Below are 19,416 nucleotides of genomic sequence, written 5' to 3'. Positions count from 1 at the left end.
CCCTAGTACAAAAAGGGATCATACATTATCGTATGTTTGGAACTTTGGAGATAACAACTATGTGTAGCCCTCCCATCAAGGTTTCCACAGCCCGTGTACAACCTCTAGCAGTCTTCTTCACAGTCCTGTAGAGACCCATGGTTGAGTTAAATGCATGCCAGCTCATACGACCGAGCACCCAATTAAGGTCTCTTGATTTGAAAGAAATGAGGCGCGACTGGAGTCCAACTAGGAACTGTGATTAAGGTTTGTGTGACACTGAAATGCCGGGCCAAGCAGACTCGAGCGAAGTTTAGAAGGCTGGTAAAGATGTCAGTCATGTTTGCGACGTGGGATACAATCATGTGCCTCTCGTATATGCATTTGAGGACCCGTGATCTTAACACAACAAGGGATTTCAGATTGTTTGTTTGCTCGAAACACAGGAGACATCAGTGACAACAAGTTACACATACAGCTAGGCCACCCGAATATCATTTGGAGTCGGAACGTAGCATAGCTAGTTGTACAGTCATTGGATATAAGGAGCGTTTGATCAAATGCCTGACAGCTTCGACGGCCAGGCTGCTGGTCTTGCAGTCGGTTTGCCGCCATTTCCCATGAGAAACCCGCCCCGAAGACCGCGGCGAGGCAGCAAGTTTATTGTCGCCATACAGAAGGGAGAAGAGAACCGATATGGCACCTTCCTAGTCCGAAAATACCCGGCACTGCGAATTGGACAATCACGCGCACTTGCGGTACTGGCGTGGTGCAAAAAGAAGAGAGCTATCAGAAGTCTGTCACAGCTTTGACCACGAATGACAAGACCGCACATTGATATTCGGCTTATCCGGCAGTGACAGGGATTTCAATATGTTGAGAAATGACATGACTGAAGCAAACGCATGATGTCCGACAGGAAAAGCTTCAGCAGCTGGACTACGACCTGTTGCAGGCAAAAAGGATGAAGAATGAAACTCGAAAGTGAAGTCAGCAATAATGTTGAGAACTTCCAAAAAGGAAAATAGGAAATATGACATGCTGTATACAGCACTTCTGTAATAAGTCATATAAACATTGCAACAACATGGTTTTTGCGTATTCGTGGCTCTTCTGTTACTTGAAGTGATTGAACGGATATGAGCAGACGCAAACGGTAAGCGATCCAGTTGGCGATCTTCTCACCTTCGGTTTGCTGAAGTCCAAGGTTCCGCCGGTCAAGGCTTCAACTTTACAACATCACTTTCCAATAAAAATGGCGGCAGCTGCTAAGCGTCAGTTTCGGCCATCTGCGCTTGATAATGTCGAAGATATCGAGAATTATCGTCCTGGGGGTTTTCATCCTATTCATATAGGAGATGAGCTTCAAGATCGATACAAGATTGTCCACAAGCTAGGGTACGGAGGTTTCTCTACCGTCTGGTTAGCCAGGGACAAAGTTGATGAACAATACGTTGCGTTGAAGATTTTAGCAGCAAGCAGCCAGCAAGAATCTAAGGAACTTGGAGTTCTCCAGAAACTAGTGGAGCCATCGACTGACCATCCCGGACAAAACAGCGTCCTCTCTCTTCTCAATAACTTCGTGATTGAGGGGCCTAATGGTCGACATCTCTGTCTCGTCGTACAGGTTGCTGGCCCAAGCATCGCTGCCTTAAATTACTCGCCTGGAGCCGTCGCTGGAAGTCGTCGATTGAGACCAGAGCTTGCTGTTAAGGTCGCCAATCAGACAGTCCAGGCTTTAGACTTTGTTCATTCTCAAGGCTTCTGCCACGGAGGTGCGATTTTACCCATTCATAGCCTAAGGAAATTTGTTAACAATTCTACAGATGTCACTGCTTCGAACATTTTGATTCGACTCGATAAGTCCATTGACACCTGGTCACAAGAAGACGTGTATGAGCGATTGGGCCTACCAATAAAAGACGAGATTGGCACTATTTCTGGATCAGCTCCAGGAGCGTCAGCTCCTAAATATATCGTGGAACCCTGCTCTCTTCTCAATCCACAGCTGCTATCCGAGGACATCCTGCTTGCTGATTTTGGTTGTGCGTTTCCTTCGAATAACCCACCATCCAATCCAGATGAAATAGGCCTCACAATGTCCTATTCTGCGCCTGAGGTCATTTTTGACTCTAAAATGAGTGTCTATTCTGATATTTGGGCCCTCGGTTGTGTCCTTTTCGAAATCAGAAGCGGCGCTCAACTTTTTGGAGACTGGATAGGGACGAAAGATGATATACTGCGGCAAATGATACAAGCATTTGGGAAATTACCAGAGCCGTGGTGGAGCTTGTGGGATCAGCGCGGCGCCTTTTTTGACGATAATGGAGAGCCTAGGACGACTTGGGATGATGGAATTGCTAGAGCAACCAAATTCGAACTGAATGATATGATAGCTGAAATTGGTGCTGAGGATGAAGAGGAAGATGACCCAGAAAGGCCATGTGCTGTGATGCTGGAACCTAATGGGGTTACAGTGCCAGAAGAAGAGGCTTCACAGATGAAAGACCTATTGGAAAAGATACTAAAATGGATACCAGAAGAGCGCATTTCCATCAAGGAAATTGCAAAGCACTCCTGGCTCTCGTAGATATTTGCTGGTAAGAGCAATACGCTGGGACAAGTCAGTTGCAATAACAACATCAAAATTATGCTTGTCAATCTAAAAAGTCGTTAAATCAAACTGGTTGTAGGGCCTGTCGAGAGAGGTATTTCCACATTGACTAGAATTTTTATCTGTTGTCCTCAATCTTTATCGTAGACGTTTGAAATGGCCGTGACTTTGTAGAGTTATGATGTTGTGGAGGTATGTGATGATGTGGAGAGAAAAGGCCGGGCTAGCTTGGCGGGAGGACCAGACCAAAACAATTCCTAGTCGTAGTCGCGTCATAAACTCTAACCCAACGCGACGCGGGAACAAACTTGATCAAGACGACTATCTTACAACCACCACACACGACAAAACGGTATGCGATAGTAATTCTGGAATCAATAGCCTGTACGAAATCTAATCGAGTACTTTCTATTCAACAATTATGCCGCGCCCAAAGCGTACCAAGGTTGCGCCTTCAGGTCCAACCCAGCGCGCCCGCAATCCCCCTCACGATGCGACAACCTCCCCGAGAGCTTCAAACGCTCCCCAGAGAGAGTTCGATGACTTGTACGATATCAGCGACCCCGAGGACAGAGTAGTTAGATCCGTGCAACACGTTAAGAAAGGCAACGCGCGGGAGAAGCCTGCTGCGACCACTCCAGTACGCGGAAGAAATGTAGACGCGCCGACTTCGAAAGGCAGGAATCATGCCAGTGAAACCATCAATGTTTCACAGCCAACGGCGGATACGGCTTCTCATGTTGTAGAAGAGGAAAACGATATTGATCTGTCTAGTCCGAGATCGAGTCCTGAAGTTGAAATTGGAAGGCGGGAAAGGACTACACCTGCCGTTGCGCGATCTGCGATCAAGATTGGAAATTTTAAGAGACGGCCCCGTGAACCTAGTATTTTGGGTCGCAGAGAGGCAATGGATCGCTCCAGTAGCTTGGATTCAGATATGGCAGATGACGATGGTCTAACAAGTGTGGGGAAGAGGAGCGCGAAGAACGCTGGGATCGGAGATTCTCACAGGAGACAGAGGGAGCTCAGTGTAGGTGACAGGAATACGACAACGATGGCACCAAGCAGTATGGCACTTCCGATGGATAAAGGGACAACTCCGGCGCGTGTTGGATCAGCTCTAAAGCTGGGAAACTTTAGAAGGAGAGCCAGGGAACCTAGTATTTTAGGAACAGGCCGAAAACCACAACAACCACGACCTGATGACGAGGATGAGGGAGATGATGATGATGAGGACGATTTTAACCCGGAGGACGAGTCGACACCATTGAACGCGTCGAGAAGTAAGGCTATGACCAGCTCGAGTGCATCAGGATCAAATTCAAGAAAACGCAAACTATCCGCAGTACAAAAGCCACAATCAAGTCCAACGAATCGATCACCTAGACCTCAAGCATCGGAAGAGCGAATCCCCGCCACGGCATCTGTCAGAGATGAAGAAGAAGCCGAGGGTGACAATGACATGTCATCGTCACCACTGAGCACCCCCATTGCTTCAGTAGAAGCCCCAGATACCCCAGAGCCTATGAGCGAGACCATGGCGCCTCCGATGAGCAGCAGTCCGGCATCGTCACCAGAACCCGAATTACCTCTCACAAGACCATTGTCACGAGGCCGAGGCCGACGACCTACCAGAGGTCGGACGCCTATAACTCGAACACAAGACTCCCCAATATCCTCACCGCCATCTCTGACACACTCGCCCAACCGACCGTACATGACAAACAACTCTAAATCTAAAAAAGTGCTCCCACCTCCAAGCGCCTTCTCGACAGCCCAATTGCAAGCCTTACTTCCACGGCGACGGAGAAGAGGCGAACAAGATCCCTTTGACGTTCCCAGTTCGGATGGTGAAATCGACAACACGGGACTAGCCTCCTCTGACGATGAACTCTCCCATCTCAACGTCCGTACGCGCCGTCAACGAAGCGTGGTCTCACGAACTCCCGCTCCCTCAAGGAAATCCAAGGCCAAACCTCCCCTCAAATCAGCTGCTAAACGTACCTACGGTGCTCGTGCGAACCCAGCATCAGACAAGGAGAATGACGAAGTCGATCCAGATGACAGCTTAGCACCGTTACGGGATGATATCGATAGTCCGGAGGATAGCCAGGAGTTGGAGGCGAGAGTTGGGAAGGAGTTGAAGCAGGCAGCTAGGAAGTTTCAGGAGGTTGATAAGTGGGAGTTGGAGTTTGAGGAGGTTACTGCTAGTAGCAGTTCGCCGAGGGATGCTCGTTGATTCCCGTTTGAGGCAGTGTTGGTAATTGGTAATGCTCAATGTCTGGCGTGGGTGTTGAAAGGTGCAACGTGGAGTATTATGGTTGGATTTGCATGGATTCGGGTTTGCATGTTTAGGGAATTGGGTGCATTTGAATTTCGGTTGTGTAACACTTTTGAATGTTTGCTATTCAAACATGCTTTTGCTATCGCATAGGCAACAATGAACTAAATTATGAATCAAACCCTACGCCTCCTCCTCTTTCCTACCATCTTGAACCCTCTTTTAACAAATCCCAAAACTCCATCCCTCCTTCAACGCCCAGTAGTCCTCCTTTAAAGCTCCAGACTAGGCGTAACAGGCCTACTCTCCCTCTCAAAAAAACTAATATTCTCCCTCAACGCAACATACTCACTATCCGCATACCCCAACAGTCCCTGAATCTCCCCACTCCTCACCCCTTTAATCCTCAGCACCTCCGCAGCACTATAATTCACCAGCGCCCTACCCACCTCGACCCCCGGCCCCTCCCATGTTTTTCCACTAACATGATTTGCAGGTAGTCTGTCTACGACTACTAACCGCACAGCTTCCTGCTGCGCGAAGGAGCCTTCCACGTCGACGACGCCGACGGGGAGCAGCCCGGCTTTGTTGGCGAGGGCCCGATGCGCGCCGCTGTCGATGTAGATTGTGCCGTGGGCGGCAAGACCATGGAGGAGCCAGAAATAGCGGTCGCGGATTGGGTGGGGGGAGGCTATGAAGCGGGTGTGTAGTGGTGCTTTTATGGGTGATTCGAGCTCTAAAGTCTCTGTTGATTTGGAAAGGGCTTCGTCGATGGATTTTTGAGATGCTACAAGCTGTAACGAGGAGGCAGATTTAGATGCTGAAGTAGCGAGACGACCTGATGATGGCGAAGAGGGAAGAGATGAACGACTGCTTTTCTTGGATTGGATGTATGACACTATGTTTGCTATGTTCCCAGGGTTTGAGGAGCGTGTTATAACTGTTGTTACACCCGCCGAGGTAGCGAGTTTGGCGGCGACGATCTTGGTTGACATGCCGCCTGTTCCTAGGGAGGAGCCGGCGCTGGATACTGTAGAGGTTAATACATTGTGTATTTGGGTGGATGTGAGGACCTACCATCGGCTTGAAGAGCATAGATATCTTCGACGACTTCAATAGCTTTAGCGTCGGGGTTGGTACGTGGGTTCTTGTCATATAGACAGTCTACATCCGTCATGAGAAATAGGTAGTCTGCGTGTACCATTGCGGCCGTGATTGCTGATAGTGTGTCGTTGTCTCCGAATTTGATTTCCGCTACGGCGAGGGTGTCATTTTCGTTTACTATGGGAATTACACCCATATCTAGTAGCTCATTCAAAGTGTTTTGAGCATTTAGGTATTGTGTCCTCTAATAAAATGTAAGTAAGAAGGTATCAAATACTCGGAAACTTTGAAAAGAGCAAAGTCTTCACTTACATCAGCAATATCACTTCTTGTTAGAAGAATTTGCGCAATTGGCTGTCGAACATGATTAAAAAGACTATCCCACAAACTTATGAGTCGACACTGTCCAATAGCTGCTAACGCCTATTATAAATCAGTCTTTGCTCAATTGCTAATTGAAAATATTGCTTACCTGTACTTTCGGCAAAAATTTTGGTCGTCTATCAATATCCATTCTCCTCAAACCCACACCAATAGCTCCCGAAGATACAATGACGACTTTGTGGCCATCTTTATGAAGCTTTACAGCAGTCTCAACAATCAAACTTAAAATTGAAAGTAAAGGCTCATGTGTTTTTTCGTCCACAATCGAGCTTGTCCCTACGATATCTCAGTGAGTAAGGACGCACGAGGTTGAAATTCAATTTCTCACCTAACTTTATCACAATTGTCAAAGGCTTTGGACCCTTCATTTTCGAAAGAGCATACACTGTTTTTTAACCGACTTTTGATATCATAAACAATTTCTCATCGAGCATGCTGACTTTTATGCGTCACTCTTTCTTCACGTTCCCACCGAGATCGCAACCGGCAGAATCAATAAATCCCCACCCAAAATAGGTCACCGCCCTATCTTTCCGCCAAAATAAGTCAACACCACGCCCTGACAACCACATTTTAGTTTCAATTACATCCACTACCTACGCTATCACTTTCCCCTGCCTTCCCTCCAATTCTAATGTCTTCCGAAACCACACCCCCTCCCAAAACGACGCCCGACCTAACAGGCTATACGCCCGAGTCGCCCTGGAGCAACACCTTCAACGTCTTCCTCGGGCGCATGTCGCAAGCCGGGCAAGAAGAATTCCGCGAAGAACTATACATCAAGCACGAGCCGCGGGACAACGCGAACGCGCAGCAATGGCGGGACTGGTGTTTCCAATACTCACCCACGGTGATCTTCCTGCGGAAGAATATAGAGGCGTTGAATGGGGACATTAGTGCGAAGAATGTGCATTGCGTGAGGTGTCCTGGGAGGAGAGACGAGGAGGGACGATGGCATAGGTCGAGTGGAGGGTTCAATCCGGATGCGGGGATTCGGATTTGTGCGAATGAGATGAGGGATAGGAAACATTTGGAGGATACGCTGGCGCATGAGATGGTTCATGCGTGGGATCATTTGAGGTGGAAGGTTGACTGGTCTGATTTGAGGCATGCGGCTTGTACTGAGGTATGTTTTGTGAGATAAAGTGGTTGTTGAGGAGACTAAAGGTGTATAGATTCGGGCTTCGAGTTTAAGTGGTGAGTGTCGATGGACCAGGGAATTCTTCACAAGGGGAAACTGGAACTTGACACAGCAGCATCAGAACTGTGTGAGGAAGAGAGCTGTTCAATCAGTCATGGCTCGTCCTAATTGCAATGACCGGGAACATGCTACGAAAGTTGTAAATGAAGTTTGGGATTCGTGCTTCAACGATACCCGACCATTCGACGAAATTTATAGGTAAATGGCTTTGTAAGATATTTGTATCAACACATAAAGGGAGCTTCGGCGTACAGGTCATGAGATATATATTGGTAGGCGTATTGGGTACGCGCCCATGAAAAACAAGATTCCCAACTCCAAGCAAATAATGTATGCATCCACCTTACCAGACAATCATTATCGGTATTCCAACGCCAACGCTATGCTAAAATCCATCACTCACTCTTCGGAAGAGTTTTTGCTACCAGTCGATTTTGACTCTCTCATGGTCGCTCTCTCGCCTTTAACACAATATTTGATAATCCATGGATGTTCCTGAACTTGGTCGAGGGATATACGCTTTTCTGGGTCGAGGACAAGAAGCTGCGACTAATTAGAACCTCAAGGCCAAAAATATGCGGAACAAAACTCACCCTCTTAATCAAATCTCGTGCCTCCGCGCTTACAAAACTTGGGACAGTCATCTCCCCTCGAGCAATCTTTCTTTGAGTCATAACAGGTGTATCCTCAAATGGCGCTTCACCAACCAAAAATTCGTAGGTAAGAACGCCCAAAGACCATAAGTCGACCTTGTTGGAATAGATATTCTTATCGCGTCCAGGCTTTAACATCTCTGGTGGAAGGTAATCTAAAGTTCCACAGAGTGTACTTCGGCGGTTGCTAGGGGCATGTACACTCCACCCAAAATCCGATAATTTGATCTCCCCATGGATACCAAGGAGAATGTTCTCCGGCTTAATATCGCGATGTATAATGTGCTTCTTGTGACAGTACTTCAAGGCAGCTGCCATTTGAGAAACATATTGAGCTGCTTTCCATTCTGGAAACCTGTTTTCTCGTCGGAGGTGCTTGTATAGCTCTCCCTTTCCAGCAAATTCAAGAATGAGGAAGATTCGTTTACTGTCGTGGAAGTGGCCGAAAAGCCGGAGGATATTAGGATGTCGCAAATTGCTCTGAATCTCAATCTCTCGTCGTACTTGTGTTTCCGCATTCCCATGCTTCAATTCGTTCTTGTGTAGAACCTTGAGCGCACATACGAAACCAGAGCTTCGTTCCCTTGCGAGGTAAACACGGCCGAATTTTCCTTTTCCAAGAGGTCTGCCAATCTCAAACATGCCCAGGTGAAATACTTTAGGTTTTGGTGCAGTCTGCTGATCCTCATATGTTGCTGCTGACTTTCTTTCGGCGCGAGCGCCATCATCAAAGTCCGCCCTTGATGACCGCCATTGTGAAGACTGTGAGGGCACAGAGACAATTGTGTTTGTTGTGTTTTGATTTAGAACTGCAATCTTCAGAAGATTGGCTCGGCTTGCGGTTTGCGACAATTGAGATGCCGAAGTCGTCGAAGATGATGTGATCTAAATCATTTAGTAATGTTGAAAACCTCCAGTGCTGGCTGTCTTTACCTTTGACTTTTGGTACTTGGTACCATCATTAGGGTCGTTCTCATCGTTCACCGACAGATGTTCGAACCTTGACTCGAGGATACGGGTCGCCATTGGAAAGTGAAGAAAGATATTGAATTGAAAAAACTCTTGTTCGCAATCCAGCTGCGCTGTTCAGCAACTGTTAGTAGTTGGTGATATCTTCGTTTGGAGCTGTTGCTGAATGTTGGTGTTCCACGGCAATGGAAACATCACTCGTGCATTCTCAGTAGCCACAGCAACCAAAGCACAGGCCTCTTCCCCAGTGACGGATTTCACCCCACCACACCACGGTCGACACTGGGTCGCGACATCTTTCCATCTTCAACTTGACAATTCCCCTCGACATCGAAAAACGAACTGCATTTACAACGTCGCAGCACAATTAATCGAAATGGAATTCAAAGGAGTGATCAATGAGGCGTTTCCAAGACCCGAAGACTTGATATCATTTACAGTGTCGCATGTTCAAAAAGGGTTCAAGATTAGTGTACGAAAGCTTCCTATCTCTAAATCAGGACCCATTGACGAAATGTCTGAACGTCTGAGCATTCCAGTTCCGGAGATGATTTTTGGTGATAATATGGTTGCGATCGAGCATCTTGCTACTGGATGGCGGATGGAATTCAACGCCTATGATGCATTAGACCGAGTGGACAAGACCGACAAGAACATGCTAAAAGTTGCATATTCGCAGGAGTGGTCTAGCAGCAGGTTTGTAAATTCATTATGGCTTGGCATATGGCTTACATATTCTAGGGAGAAAACGCACGAAGGCATTAAGGAGGTGGTCAAACCTTTTGATTGGTCTTACACAACAGATTATAAGGGCACGATCACAAAAGGCAAATCGTTTGAGCTTCAGAAAGACAATGCGGACCCAATTCCGATAGAGCTACTCAAACGCCCGGATCCGATTTTGTTCTTCGAAGAGGTGGTGCTGTATGAAAGCGAACTCGATGACAATGGCATATCACTTTTCTCCTGCAAGCTACGCGTGATGCCTGACCGCATGCTGCTGCTATGTCGACTCTTTATGAGACTTGATAATGTCCTTATCAGAGTACGAGACACCAGAATCTACGTAGACTTCACCTTGGGCAAAATCATCCGGGACTACACTGAAAAGGAAGATACGTTCGACGCAGTCAAAAAGGTGAGCCCAAACATGAGGCCTCTTGCGCCCCTGGGAATCCTCTCCAACTATTTTCTTAATAATACGCGTATCTCTACTGGTTGCTAATGAACATCAGAACCTTCTGCAGACTGGTACCATTCCGACCGATTTGACAATCGCATTACGGGATCCGAATAAAGTTGCACACTTAATTCCGGAGGTCACTCACACACTCGAAAGTCTGACCGTTAGCTGAAGTTTATAATTCGCCTACCAAATCACTTACCTCTGCCACGAATATGAGATTATTACCTAGGGTCTGAGCTTTATTATATCAACACGAATACATTATCATCTTGGCATCGCGGAAATAGCTTATGGACAGTAGGAGAGCCAGTGTGCCTTTCGCACTTCATTTATTTCGATGACACGGCGTAAACCCAGATGATCAGAGTTAGTAGCCCTTAGCTCGCCCGCTTCTTGCTGGATCTCCTCAAAAAATGGCTCATTTCGAGCGACCACCTTCTGGATTCAGCTTGGCCATTTATTCGAGACGTTGCAGGACGCAACAAAACAAAACTTTGTCTCCATTCTTCTGGCTGGCTGGCAGTGCATTTTCGCAACACATATGCTAAGCTCGTGACATTTATTTGTTTGCGAGGTCTTAACTGGCGGGATATAGCTTGCTTCCATGGTCGGTACTTGTTTAGCTAAAACTCTCTTTGGGCCTGGATCTTAAAATACTTTCTGACGTTTCAAATACGACCCCGCCAATCAAATTTGGAGCAGACAACGACAATACCAAAAATGGGTGGAGACGATCAGACGGTTCTCATATCAACCAGGATGGGCCATAAATGACAACCCGGAAGCTTAAATACTCACAGACTGCCATCGAGCAGATCTAAATGATCCGATGATGAGAGCGTGTAAACGAGGTACGATGTCAGGCGATCCGGCGAAACAAACCCCACCTTTGATATTGTGATTTCTAGAAAAACTTTCTCAACAACATCAGCAGCGTACACTCTGGAGCATCATGCCTCGGCATGCTGGTGGGATAAATATGCTTCCATTTGCTAGGCTCTCTATTGGAATATCGAGCCTTTGACCCATCACAATGCGCAAGAAGTCTCTAGACACTCAAAGAACATTAAGAAGGCCGGGCTCTGGTTTGCCCGGGCATCGAACTATTCAAGAGGTTGAAAATCTGATGCTCGACTTCAACGTGGATGCAGATGTTCATGCAGGGTGCACACTATGTATTTGGGTCGACTGCATAATGAGAGCCACTATATCTCCCCCACTAGTCGCCCAAGTCCAGATGTTGAAGGGATTAATGATGGATGCATGATCGATGCGTTTGAGTAATGGTGGGAAGCGTACCTACGTAGCTGTCTCGTGCAAATATCTTAGCCCACCGCCGTCTCTTTAGATTATTTTTAAACGTCGATTAGTGATTAATGCTCACAACCTAAGGATTCGTGAAATCGGAGGCCGACAAGACTTGTTTAGTCGTCAACCATTTCTCTATGGTTCATTTTGGAAGTTTTGGTTACAAAATCCCCAAGTTCCCAAGGGCCCGTCATAAATTAGCTCTGTAGAGGTACTGCGCTTCATGAATCGTGATCCAGCTACACGACATGGTGATTTTCGTTATTTGTCTTGGTGATGTCCTCGATGTGGACGCAGAGTCCGCGGTGGACGAGATCTGAGGTAACTATTAGCAATCAATCTGAGTTGTAAGCGTCTTCCAATGATAGCAACATCCGCGATGCTACAGTTACTTCATGCGAGGCTTGGAGTTAGAGCATCGTGGGTCTCGTTTTCCGTTTTCCCAACCTTATCACATCCGCGTCGACTTAGCATCTGCGGCCCTGCTCTGCCCAGTGCCCCTCATGGTCCCAGCATCCCAGCTCACGGATTTTCGGGGCATTGATGGTCTTATAGGCAGGGAAGATGGCTATGAGACATGGGGAACCGAACGCCATGGCGATGCTGTTCCAGGGTGACCCGGGGCCTCTGGTCGAAAAGATGCAGTCGAGCCATTTTCAGACGATTTCACCGCCCTTCGCACGCTGCTCAATGGTCCTCGCGGTGCAGCAAACATTGTTGCTCCCCCCTCTTTGGTCTCTTTGAGCCAGTCAGACTAACGACATGTTCCCTTTTGGGAATTGCAGCTGCGCGGATGGAGACAGAGAAGCAGAGCTGGGAAAATATCGATTAATCGCAGCGCAATAATTGCGTGGGCTGGGGGCCAATCCGACGGTCCCACGAGGGCAGCTGGCTTGACCTTTCCGCGTCTCCAGGTCCTCGAGTAAGTGTCTGCTAACTGACTGGTGCGGGTTTGTTCGTACGCCTTCACTCACCATCGGCGCGTCAACCGCTTTCCAGGACCACGTTCCCAGATCCCATTTTCGAACTGCCGCACAAGAACGCTGAACCACTCAATCTGCGTCAAGACCGTTCCACCATCCACTGCTGGGTCTCTAGCTCGCTCCCAGCCAGGAAGAACCACGAGTCCGACAGCAGCATTTGGCATTACCAGGTGTCAGGTTACAGTTGCGGGACTCTAGACGCGGAAGTGACTATTTTCCTCCCGACCCTCGTCTCTGGTGCTCGCAAGCTCACAGCTCTCGCGCGCTCTCTTTTCTTTTCTTCCTTCACAACTACATACCCTCTGCCCCGGCCACGAAAACTTCACAAGCTTCGAATCCTTCTTCCTCTCTCTCTTTCTCTCTCGCCCCCTCCTTTGCCCTCCCCTCCTCGTGCCTCGGCGATTCTCTGCTCCCGCGAAGACCTGACCTCGATCGAGCTGCGCTGCACCTAGCCGGGCGCGGAAACAAACATTGGTTCGCCCTGCCAGTCGATGAATGGCTTTGTGACCACTAGAATCTGCCTATACCGTGGCCATCGAGCATTCGCATCGTCACATTCACCTCTCCAAGGTCGCCCGAACAATAGCGCTGCAAGTAAGGAGGCCGACTCGGTACAAACGTTGGGTCCGGTCTCGTCGCTGCAACCCGTCCAGCAGACTCGAGATCATCGTCTGGCGTCTTCACAGCGACCTGCAGCATCACACATACAGCCTGTATCCCTCCCAGCAACCGCAGAAGCGCTTCGTCGTCCATTGACAGCCCGCAGATCGACCACCAACACTTGCGGTTCATCCGCACAGACCGCGTCGCCATCTGCTGCCCAAACCTTACTCTGGTCCGTTCGAGCCACTCACTTCGGCGGGGTCTATTCGATTCTTCAGCAACCCCTCCACCCCCCGCAAACCTCAAATACACCGTGCTCCCGGCACCACAGACTGAGAACTAGCAGCCTTCCTCGCCGATTCTTCTCGACGACTTCGAAAATGCCTACCGTCTCCCAGCCTCAGACGCCGGCGTCGCTTGACAGTCCCCTGAGAGATACTCGCCATCGTCCGGTGGAGCGGCTGACAGACCGTTTGGAAACGCCTTCGCTCGATGACCGTTCTTACAGGGTTATACGGTTACCAAACCAGCTCGAGGTACTTTTGGTTCACGATGCAGAAACCGACAAGGCCAGTGCGGCTATGGATGTTAATGTAGGAAATTTTAGTGATGAAACTGAAATGCCGGGCATGGCCCATGCTGTCGAACATTGTAAGTATTCTGCAATTGCTATATTTTGTAAACCACTCTAACGCCTTTTTAGTACTCTTCATGGGAACAAAAAAGGTACGACTTTAGCAGATGCTACTCCCTCAGCCTTGATACTGAGGACTCTATAGTAATAACAATTGACATTTCTTAGTATCCAGTCGAAAATGCGTATTCTCAGTACCTCTCTTCCCACTCGGGAAGTTCCAATGCTTACACCGGAGCTACGTCAACAAACTACTATTTTGAGGTAGCGGCGAAACGAGCTGAAGATGCGACGGAAGAAGAATCTTCGCCTTTGTATGGAGCTTTGGACAGATTCGCTCAGTTCTTCATCGATCCTCTTTTCCTAGATTCGACTTTGGACCGAGAACTAAGAGCTGTAGACTCGGAGAATAAGAAAAATCTACAGAGTGATCAATGGCGTCTTCACCAGCTCGAGAAGTCCCTTTCGAACTCCAGGCACCCGTATTGCCACTTTTCTACAGGAAATTTCGAGGTCTTGAAAACTCAGCCAGAAGAGCGGGGAGTCGATGTACGAAAAAAATTCATGGAATTTCACGAAAAACATTATTCAGCCAATCGGATGAAGCTGGTCGTTCTTGGGCGGGAGTCACTCGATGTACTGGAGGGTTGGGCCGCGGACTTGTTCGCAGGTGTACGCAACAAGGATTTACCCCAAAATCGTTGGGAGGATGAGGTACCTTTCGGGGAGAAAGATTTGTTAACACAATGCTTTGCAAAACCCGTAATGGATTCCAGAGAGTTGGATTTATCTTTCCCATTTGTTGATGAAGAAATTCTCTTCGAGTCCCAACCGAGTCGCTACATCAGCCATCTGATCGGACATGAAGGTCCTGGAAGTATCATGGCTTACATCAAATCCAAAGGATGGGCCAATGGTTTGAGTGCAGGTATGTGCATTATCTCTTTATTTCCTTTTTCGCTGGCGGAGGGCAAGGGTCCGACACGTATGCATTCTGTTGGTGCATGTCTAATTGCAACATGATACGAAAATCTTCACCGTTTTTTGAGAAACCATGGGCTTCGCTAAGCGACGCTTGGGTTGGAAAAAGAAAGTTTTGGGCGTTGGGAAATGCGCAGCTAGTGCAGAGTCGCAAGATAGAAATTACCCCTTCTAGCGATTTAACGCTATACAAGCTGATTGGCTGGAACACGCACGTTTAATGTTGCTAATTCCTTTGCAGGTGCATATCCAGTCTGTCCAGGCACACCAGGGATTTTCAACTGTCAGATTCGTTTGACTGAGGACGGATTGAAGAATTATCAAGAAATCGTAAAGGTGTTTTTCGAATATGTCTCTCTTCTCAGGGAAACGCCCCCACAGGAATGGATATTCCAGGAGCAAAAGGGTCTCGCCGACGTCGCTTTCAAGTTCAAGCAAAAGACCCCAGCTAGTCGGTTCACGAGTAAGATCAGTGCGGTTATGCAAACACCTCTACCAAGAGAATGGTTACTTAGCGGGCACAGCAGACTGCGGAAGTTTGATCCAGTCAGAATCGCAGAAGGTCTTGCTTGTCTCCGACCAGATAACTTCAGAATGACTGTAGTGTCTCAGAAATTTCCAGGCACTTGGGAGTCCAAGGAGAAGTGGTATGGTACGGAGTATACATATGGGAAGCTGCCAGCAGACTTTGTTGCGGAAATCAAGAATGCTGCGACCAGCACCAATTTAACTAGGTTGCCGGAATTGCATCTCCCTCACGTAAATCAGTTCATTCCAACCAAGCTGGAAGTCGAGAAGAAGGAGATTAAAGAACCCGCCATCTCGCCCAAGTTGATCAGAAATGACGACTTGGTAAGGACGTGGTACAAGAAAGGTGTGTACGTTTCCAGTCATATGGGACTTCCCTAACATGTTGAATAGATGATACTTTCTGGGTTCCAAAGGCAAATCTTTTCGTCAACTGTAGAAACACCTTACCAAATGCAACGGCGGAGAACTCTCTGAAGGCTCGTCTTTACACCGACGTCGTAAGAGATGCTCTGGAGGAGTATTCCTATGATGCCGAGTTGGCTGGATTGGACTACTCAATCTCAAGTCACTCTATGGGTATTGAAATTGCTGTTTCCGGATACAACGACAAGCTTCCTGTTCTTCTCGAGAAGGTGTTGTTGACCATGAGAGATCTGGAAATCAAGCCTGAACGATTCGATATCATCAAAGAGCGGTTAGCACGAGGATTGAAGAATTGGGACTTTCAACAACCATATAACCAAGTCGGCGATTTCACTAGATGGCTCAACAGCGAGAAAGGTTACATCACCGAGCAATTGGTTGCAGAACTACCACATCTTACCGCGACCGATATTCAACAGTTTTATCCTCAATTACTTCGACAGATGCACATTGAAACCTTTGCACATGGAAATTTGTACAAAGAGGATGCACTAAAGTTGAGTAACCTTATAGAGAGCATTTTGAAGCCGAGGGTCTTACCGCAAACACAATGGCCAGTCTCACGATCTTTGGTTTTCCCACCTGGGGGTAACTATGTTTATCATAAAACATTGAAGGATCCAGCAAATGTCAACCACTGCATTGAGTATCTGTTGTACGTGGGTGATAAGTCTATCCGACCACTACGAGCCAAGACACTTTTGTTAGATCAGATGACCCATGAACCGGCTTTTGATCAACTACGAACGAAAGAGCAGCTTGGATATGTTGTTTTCAGTGGTGCGCGATCAACTTCGACAACCATTGGCTACAGATTCATCATCCAAAGTGAGAAGACGCCGGAGTATTTGGAATCTAGAATTGACTCGTTCCTTGCTGGGTTTGCGAAGACTCTTGCAAGTATGAGTGATTCCGATTTTGAGGGACACAAGCGAAGCTTGATTACCAAGCGACTTGAAAAGCTGAAGAATCTTGATCAGGAGTCGAGCCGTCTCTGGTCGCACATTGATAATGAGTATCTTGATTTCGAGCTTGGTAAGCACTTTATATAATTCCCTATCAAGCCTTTTGCTAATGTACAGCAGCCTACGAGGACGCCGCCCAAATCAAGTTACTTTCAAAAGCCAACATGATCGAATTCTTCGAGCACTACATCATCCCCTCCTCCCCCGCACGTTCCAAACTCGCCATTCATCTTAACGCTCAATCAACCAGTACCGAAATCGAGAACGGTGTAAAAACTCTTGCTCTCAACAAAGATAAGAAAGACGACGAAGACGGAGAAGTGGTCGAGGTCAAGCAGGAAGGTAATGGCACCACGCCCTACATCATCACGGACGTCCGAGAATTCAAGTCAAAACTTCAAGTCTCGGCTGGACCGCAACCGGTCAAACATATTAGCGAGTTTGAGGAGTTGGAACCGAAATTATGAGATTAAAAAGATTTTCCTAAGATATCTTATATCATGGATGTAACCTCATTTTTTATACTATTCATGGCTTTTCTGGTTTGCTGGCTGGCTATGGTATCTTTTGCATCACACATCATATCCGGAGCGGTGTCTTTTTTTCGCATCAGGAAATACCATTACGTTTTGCGTGTTTTGTGGGGATGGGATGGGATGGTAGGGTAGGGTCGTTGAGTTGGCTTCTTTGCTTGGGATCTGGTTGGCGATGGTGGCGGATGGGGAGGTGGTGAGGTGAGGTAGAGTGTGAGCGGCGGATACATGGGGGAGGATGAGAGATATGTGGTTGTGAGGGGTAAGAAAGACGTGATTGTTGAGTAAAATGGAGCGGAGATGAAACCGAGGTTGTAGATACCCTTCAATTTGAGGAAAAAGCTTGTTATGTATGCATTCTCTGCCTGTGCTTGCGAGTGACCTCCGTCATACAAATCTCGACCAGAGAAGGTTTTGTATCGTTGACACGAAAGTAGAACTACGAGTAGGTAGGGAAATAAAAGTACGTACCAACGGCACCTCCCGACGTCACGTTACGGGACGGAACGTACCTAGCTAGATACGACATCCCGTCGCCAGGCGTGGTCTCCCTTTACCAGTTCCACTCGTAATACCTCCCTTTCTTCTTGCTTATTCTTCTACTTTGGAAATGGGTTTGTTTGACTGACTTGCAGAGACCTCGGATTTAAAGGGGTTTCCTTGCTCCGAAGGCCGTACTGTGAAGTAGAGAGATGGGATGGTTATATGCGTGGGTAGGGAAGTGGTAGGTTGATATGTGTATGTAGGAAGGTATGCAGTGTAACCCTCTGTTGCCCTTCACCTCGCTACCCTTCAAGTAGGAGCGGGTTTCGGAAGTTTCTCCGCCGTACTGTCTTATCAGATCATTCTTCTCGCCTCCCTAACCCGCTCTAGATATTAAACTCTTTGATCTTATTTCGAAAATAGCTTCTCAAAGCTAGATAGAAGTCCCGCGACTCTTTATTAGCTAGACGTTTGTTTTCGTTTTTTTTCTCATACGCGAAATCTGTGCTGGTATGTTGGTATGCAATGCGAATGTATGCGAGCGAGGGTGCGTGAATCACGTAGGCGTCTAAGTACGCACAAACCGTTTATGCATAGATGCGTTTAGATTGGGAGGGAGGGGAGATCACTGGATGGAAATGTGATGCGGTTTAATATACCCTCAAAAGTATACCCTCTTTTTGAGCGGGCAACGGATCTGAGATCTTGTTGGGCATGAGGGATTCACACGGACTTCGTAGATGTGTACGTGCAGGGTCAGAATCCATCGCTACCGGTATGGGTTTAAGAGTCATGAAGTGTCTATATAACTGCAATGATTGGGTATCGAATCATCTTATATTACTTCGTGTCTAGGACGTTGAGCTCAGGGTGAAGATATATGTAGGCTCTGAACCTATACCCGAAAATACGCGCGTCTACGTACACTTGATACCCGATCACTTCCTTCGTCCGAAGAATTTTCCTGAATCCCGATGAGAATAACATACGCACCCACCCCTCTGCATTCCTCTCACTTGTCTTTTTCTTGCTCGATGCAAGCACGCCTTCCATCTCTACGCTTTTTTTTTCTTTCTCGCAAACCTCGTATTGGCGTGTCAAGATGCGATGAAGTAGTGCGGATTTTGCGCTCGATGTTGATTTGATGCGCGGCAGCAGTACTGCTGTTGAGTATCTATGCGTTTGTCTCGAGTTTTGAAATTACCTACGTACTGTACCGCGAGAAGCTTCATCCATCAATGCCAATTCAATCTTCCGCTTCGACGCATCACGGTCATCCTCCTTCCTTCTTCTCACCAAGTTCCTTTCCAATTTACTTCTCGGTCCCAAGGTTTCTCTTTCTCATCATCCCAAACATATCTCCATCCTTCATCCGCAACCCTCCTAATATCCCCAAATCACGACCACAAAAACCCCTTCACAAACCCGCCTCACAAACCACCCTAAAAGTTGGTTACCACCCAGACGTCTCACAACTAGCTCGACGCTATAAATCTCGATATGCAACAATTTGTTTTGCCATTTTCACTACTGCAGTTAGGCTTACCCAGTTGTGCCAAGAGGGCTTTCTAACTCGATTCGCACATTTTGGGGGGTTGATT

At 47.5% G+C, this 19,416-nt stretch overlaps 9 protein-coding genes across 9 annotated transcripts; 6 read left to right on the top strand and 3 right to left on the bottom strand.

Annotated features, from left to right (window-relative positions):
• Window positions 1-539: 539 nt before the first annotated feature.
• On the top strand, window positions 540-791 carry GLAREA_05990 (uncharacterized protein; the record flags this gene model as incomplete). The annotated part of the gene is made up of 1 exon (XM_008081404.1): window positions 540-791. The coding sequence occupies one exon, from the start codon at window positions 540-542 to the stop codon at window positions 789-791; it is 252 nt and encodes an 83-aa protein (XP_008079595.1).
• A 443-nt stretch (window positions 792-1,234) lies between these two features.
• GLAREA_05989 (Protein kinase-like (PK-like)) lies at window positions 1,235-2,569 on the top strand (the record flags this gene model as incomplete). Its single annotated transcript, XM_008081403.1, has 2 exons — window positions 1,235-1,754; window positions 1,806-2,569. 2 exons carry the CDS (start codon window positions 1,235-1,237, stop codon window positions 2,567-2,569), a joined length of 1,284 nt encoding a protein of 427 aa, XP_008079594.1.
• A 445-nt stretch (window positions 2,570-3,014) lies between these two features.
• On the top strand, window positions 3,015-4,832 carry GLAREA_05988 (uncharacterized protein; the record flags this gene model as incomplete). Its single annotated transcript, XM_008081402.1, has 1 exon — window positions 3,015-4,832. The coding sequence occupies one exon, from the start codon at window positions 3,015-3,017 to the stop codon at window positions 4,830-4,832; it is 1,818 nt and encodes a 605-aa protein (XP_008079593.1).
• A 314-nt stretch (window positions 4,833-5,146) lies between these two features.
• Window positions 5,147-6,730, bottom strand: GLAREA_05987 (Carbamate kinase-like protein; the record flags this gene model as incomplete). Its single annotated transcript, XM_008081401.1, has 5 exons — window positions 5,147-5,904; window positions 5,952-6,222; window positions 6,291-6,401; window positions 6,451-6,638; window positions 6,691-6,730. The coding sequence occupies 5 exons, from the start codon at window positions 6,728-6,730 to the stop codon at window positions 5,147-5,149; spliced, it is 1,368 nt and encodes a 455-aa protein (XP_008079592.1).
• Window positions 6,731-6,996: 266 nt separating this feature from the next.
• GLAREA_05986 (uncharacterized protein) lies at window positions 6,997-7,765 on the top strand (the record flags this gene model as incomplete). Its single annotated transcript, XM_008081400.1, has 2 exons — window positions 6,997-7,488; window positions 7,538-7,765. The coding sequence occupies 2 exons, from the start codon at window positions 6,997-6,999 to the stop codon at window positions 7,763-7,765; spliced, it is 720 nt and encodes a 239-aa protein (XP_008079591.1).
• A 197-nt stretch (window positions 7,766-7,962) lies between these two features.
• On the bottom strand, window positions 7,963-9,242 carry GLAREA_05985 (Protein kinase-like (PK-like); the record flags this gene model as incomplete). The annotated part of the gene is made up of 3 exons (XM_008081399.1): window positions 7,963-8,106; window positions 8,157-9,101; window positions 9,150-9,242. 3 exons carry the CDS (start codon window positions 9,240-9,242, stop codon window positions 7,963-7,965), a joined length of 1,182 nt encoding a protein of 393 aa, XP_008079590.1.
• A 319-nt stretch (window positions 9,243-9,561) lies between these two features.
• On the top strand, window positions 9,562-10,540 carry GLAREA_05984 (uncharacterized protein; the record flags this gene model as incomplete). The annotated part of the gene is made up of 3 exons (XM_008081398.1): window positions 9,562-9,881; window positions 9,927-10,323; window positions 10,421-10,540. The coding sequence occupies 3 exons, from the start codon at window positions 9,562-9,564 to the stop codon at window positions 10,538-10,540; spliced, it is 837 nt and encodes a 278-aa protein (XP_008079589.1).
• A 2,109-nt stretch (window positions 10,541-12,649) lies between these two features.
• GLAREA_05983 (uncharacterized protein) lies at window positions 12,650-12,826 on the bottom strand (the record flags this gene model as incomplete). The annotated part of the gene is made up of 1 exon (XM_008081397.1): window positions 12,650-12,826. The coding sequence occupies one exon, from the start codon at window positions 12,824-12,826 to the stop codon at window positions 12,650-12,652; it is 177 nt and encodes a 58-aa protein (XP_008079588.1).
• A 327-nt stretch (window positions 12,827-13,153) lies between these two features.
• Window positions 13,154-17,266, top strand: GLAREA_05982 (LuxS/MPP-like metallohydrolase; the record flags this gene model as incomplete). The annotated part of the gene is made up of 6 exons (XM_008081396.1): window positions 13,154-13,916; window positions 13,969-13,991; window positions 14,068-14,827; window positions 15,122-15,754; window positions 15,802-16,869; window positions 16,920-17,266. The coding sequence occupies 6 exons, from the start codon at window positions 13,154-13,156 to the stop codon at window positions 17,264-17,266; spliced, it is 3,594 nt and encodes a 1,197-aa protein (XP_008079587.1).
• Window positions 17,267-19,416: the final 2,150 nt, after the last annotated feature.

Source organism: Glarea lozoyensis (genome assembly GCF_000409485.1).
Source record: "Glarea lozoyensis ATCC 20868 chromosome Unknown GLAREA15, whole genome shotgun sequence".
Taxonomy (NCBI): Eukaryota; Fungi; Ascomycota; class Leotiomycetes; order Helotiales; family Helotiaceae; genus Glarea; species Glarea lozoyensis.
The sequence above is the reverse complement of the archived record's forward strand: the minus strand, read 5'-3'. Positions and strand labels throughout refer to the sequence as shown.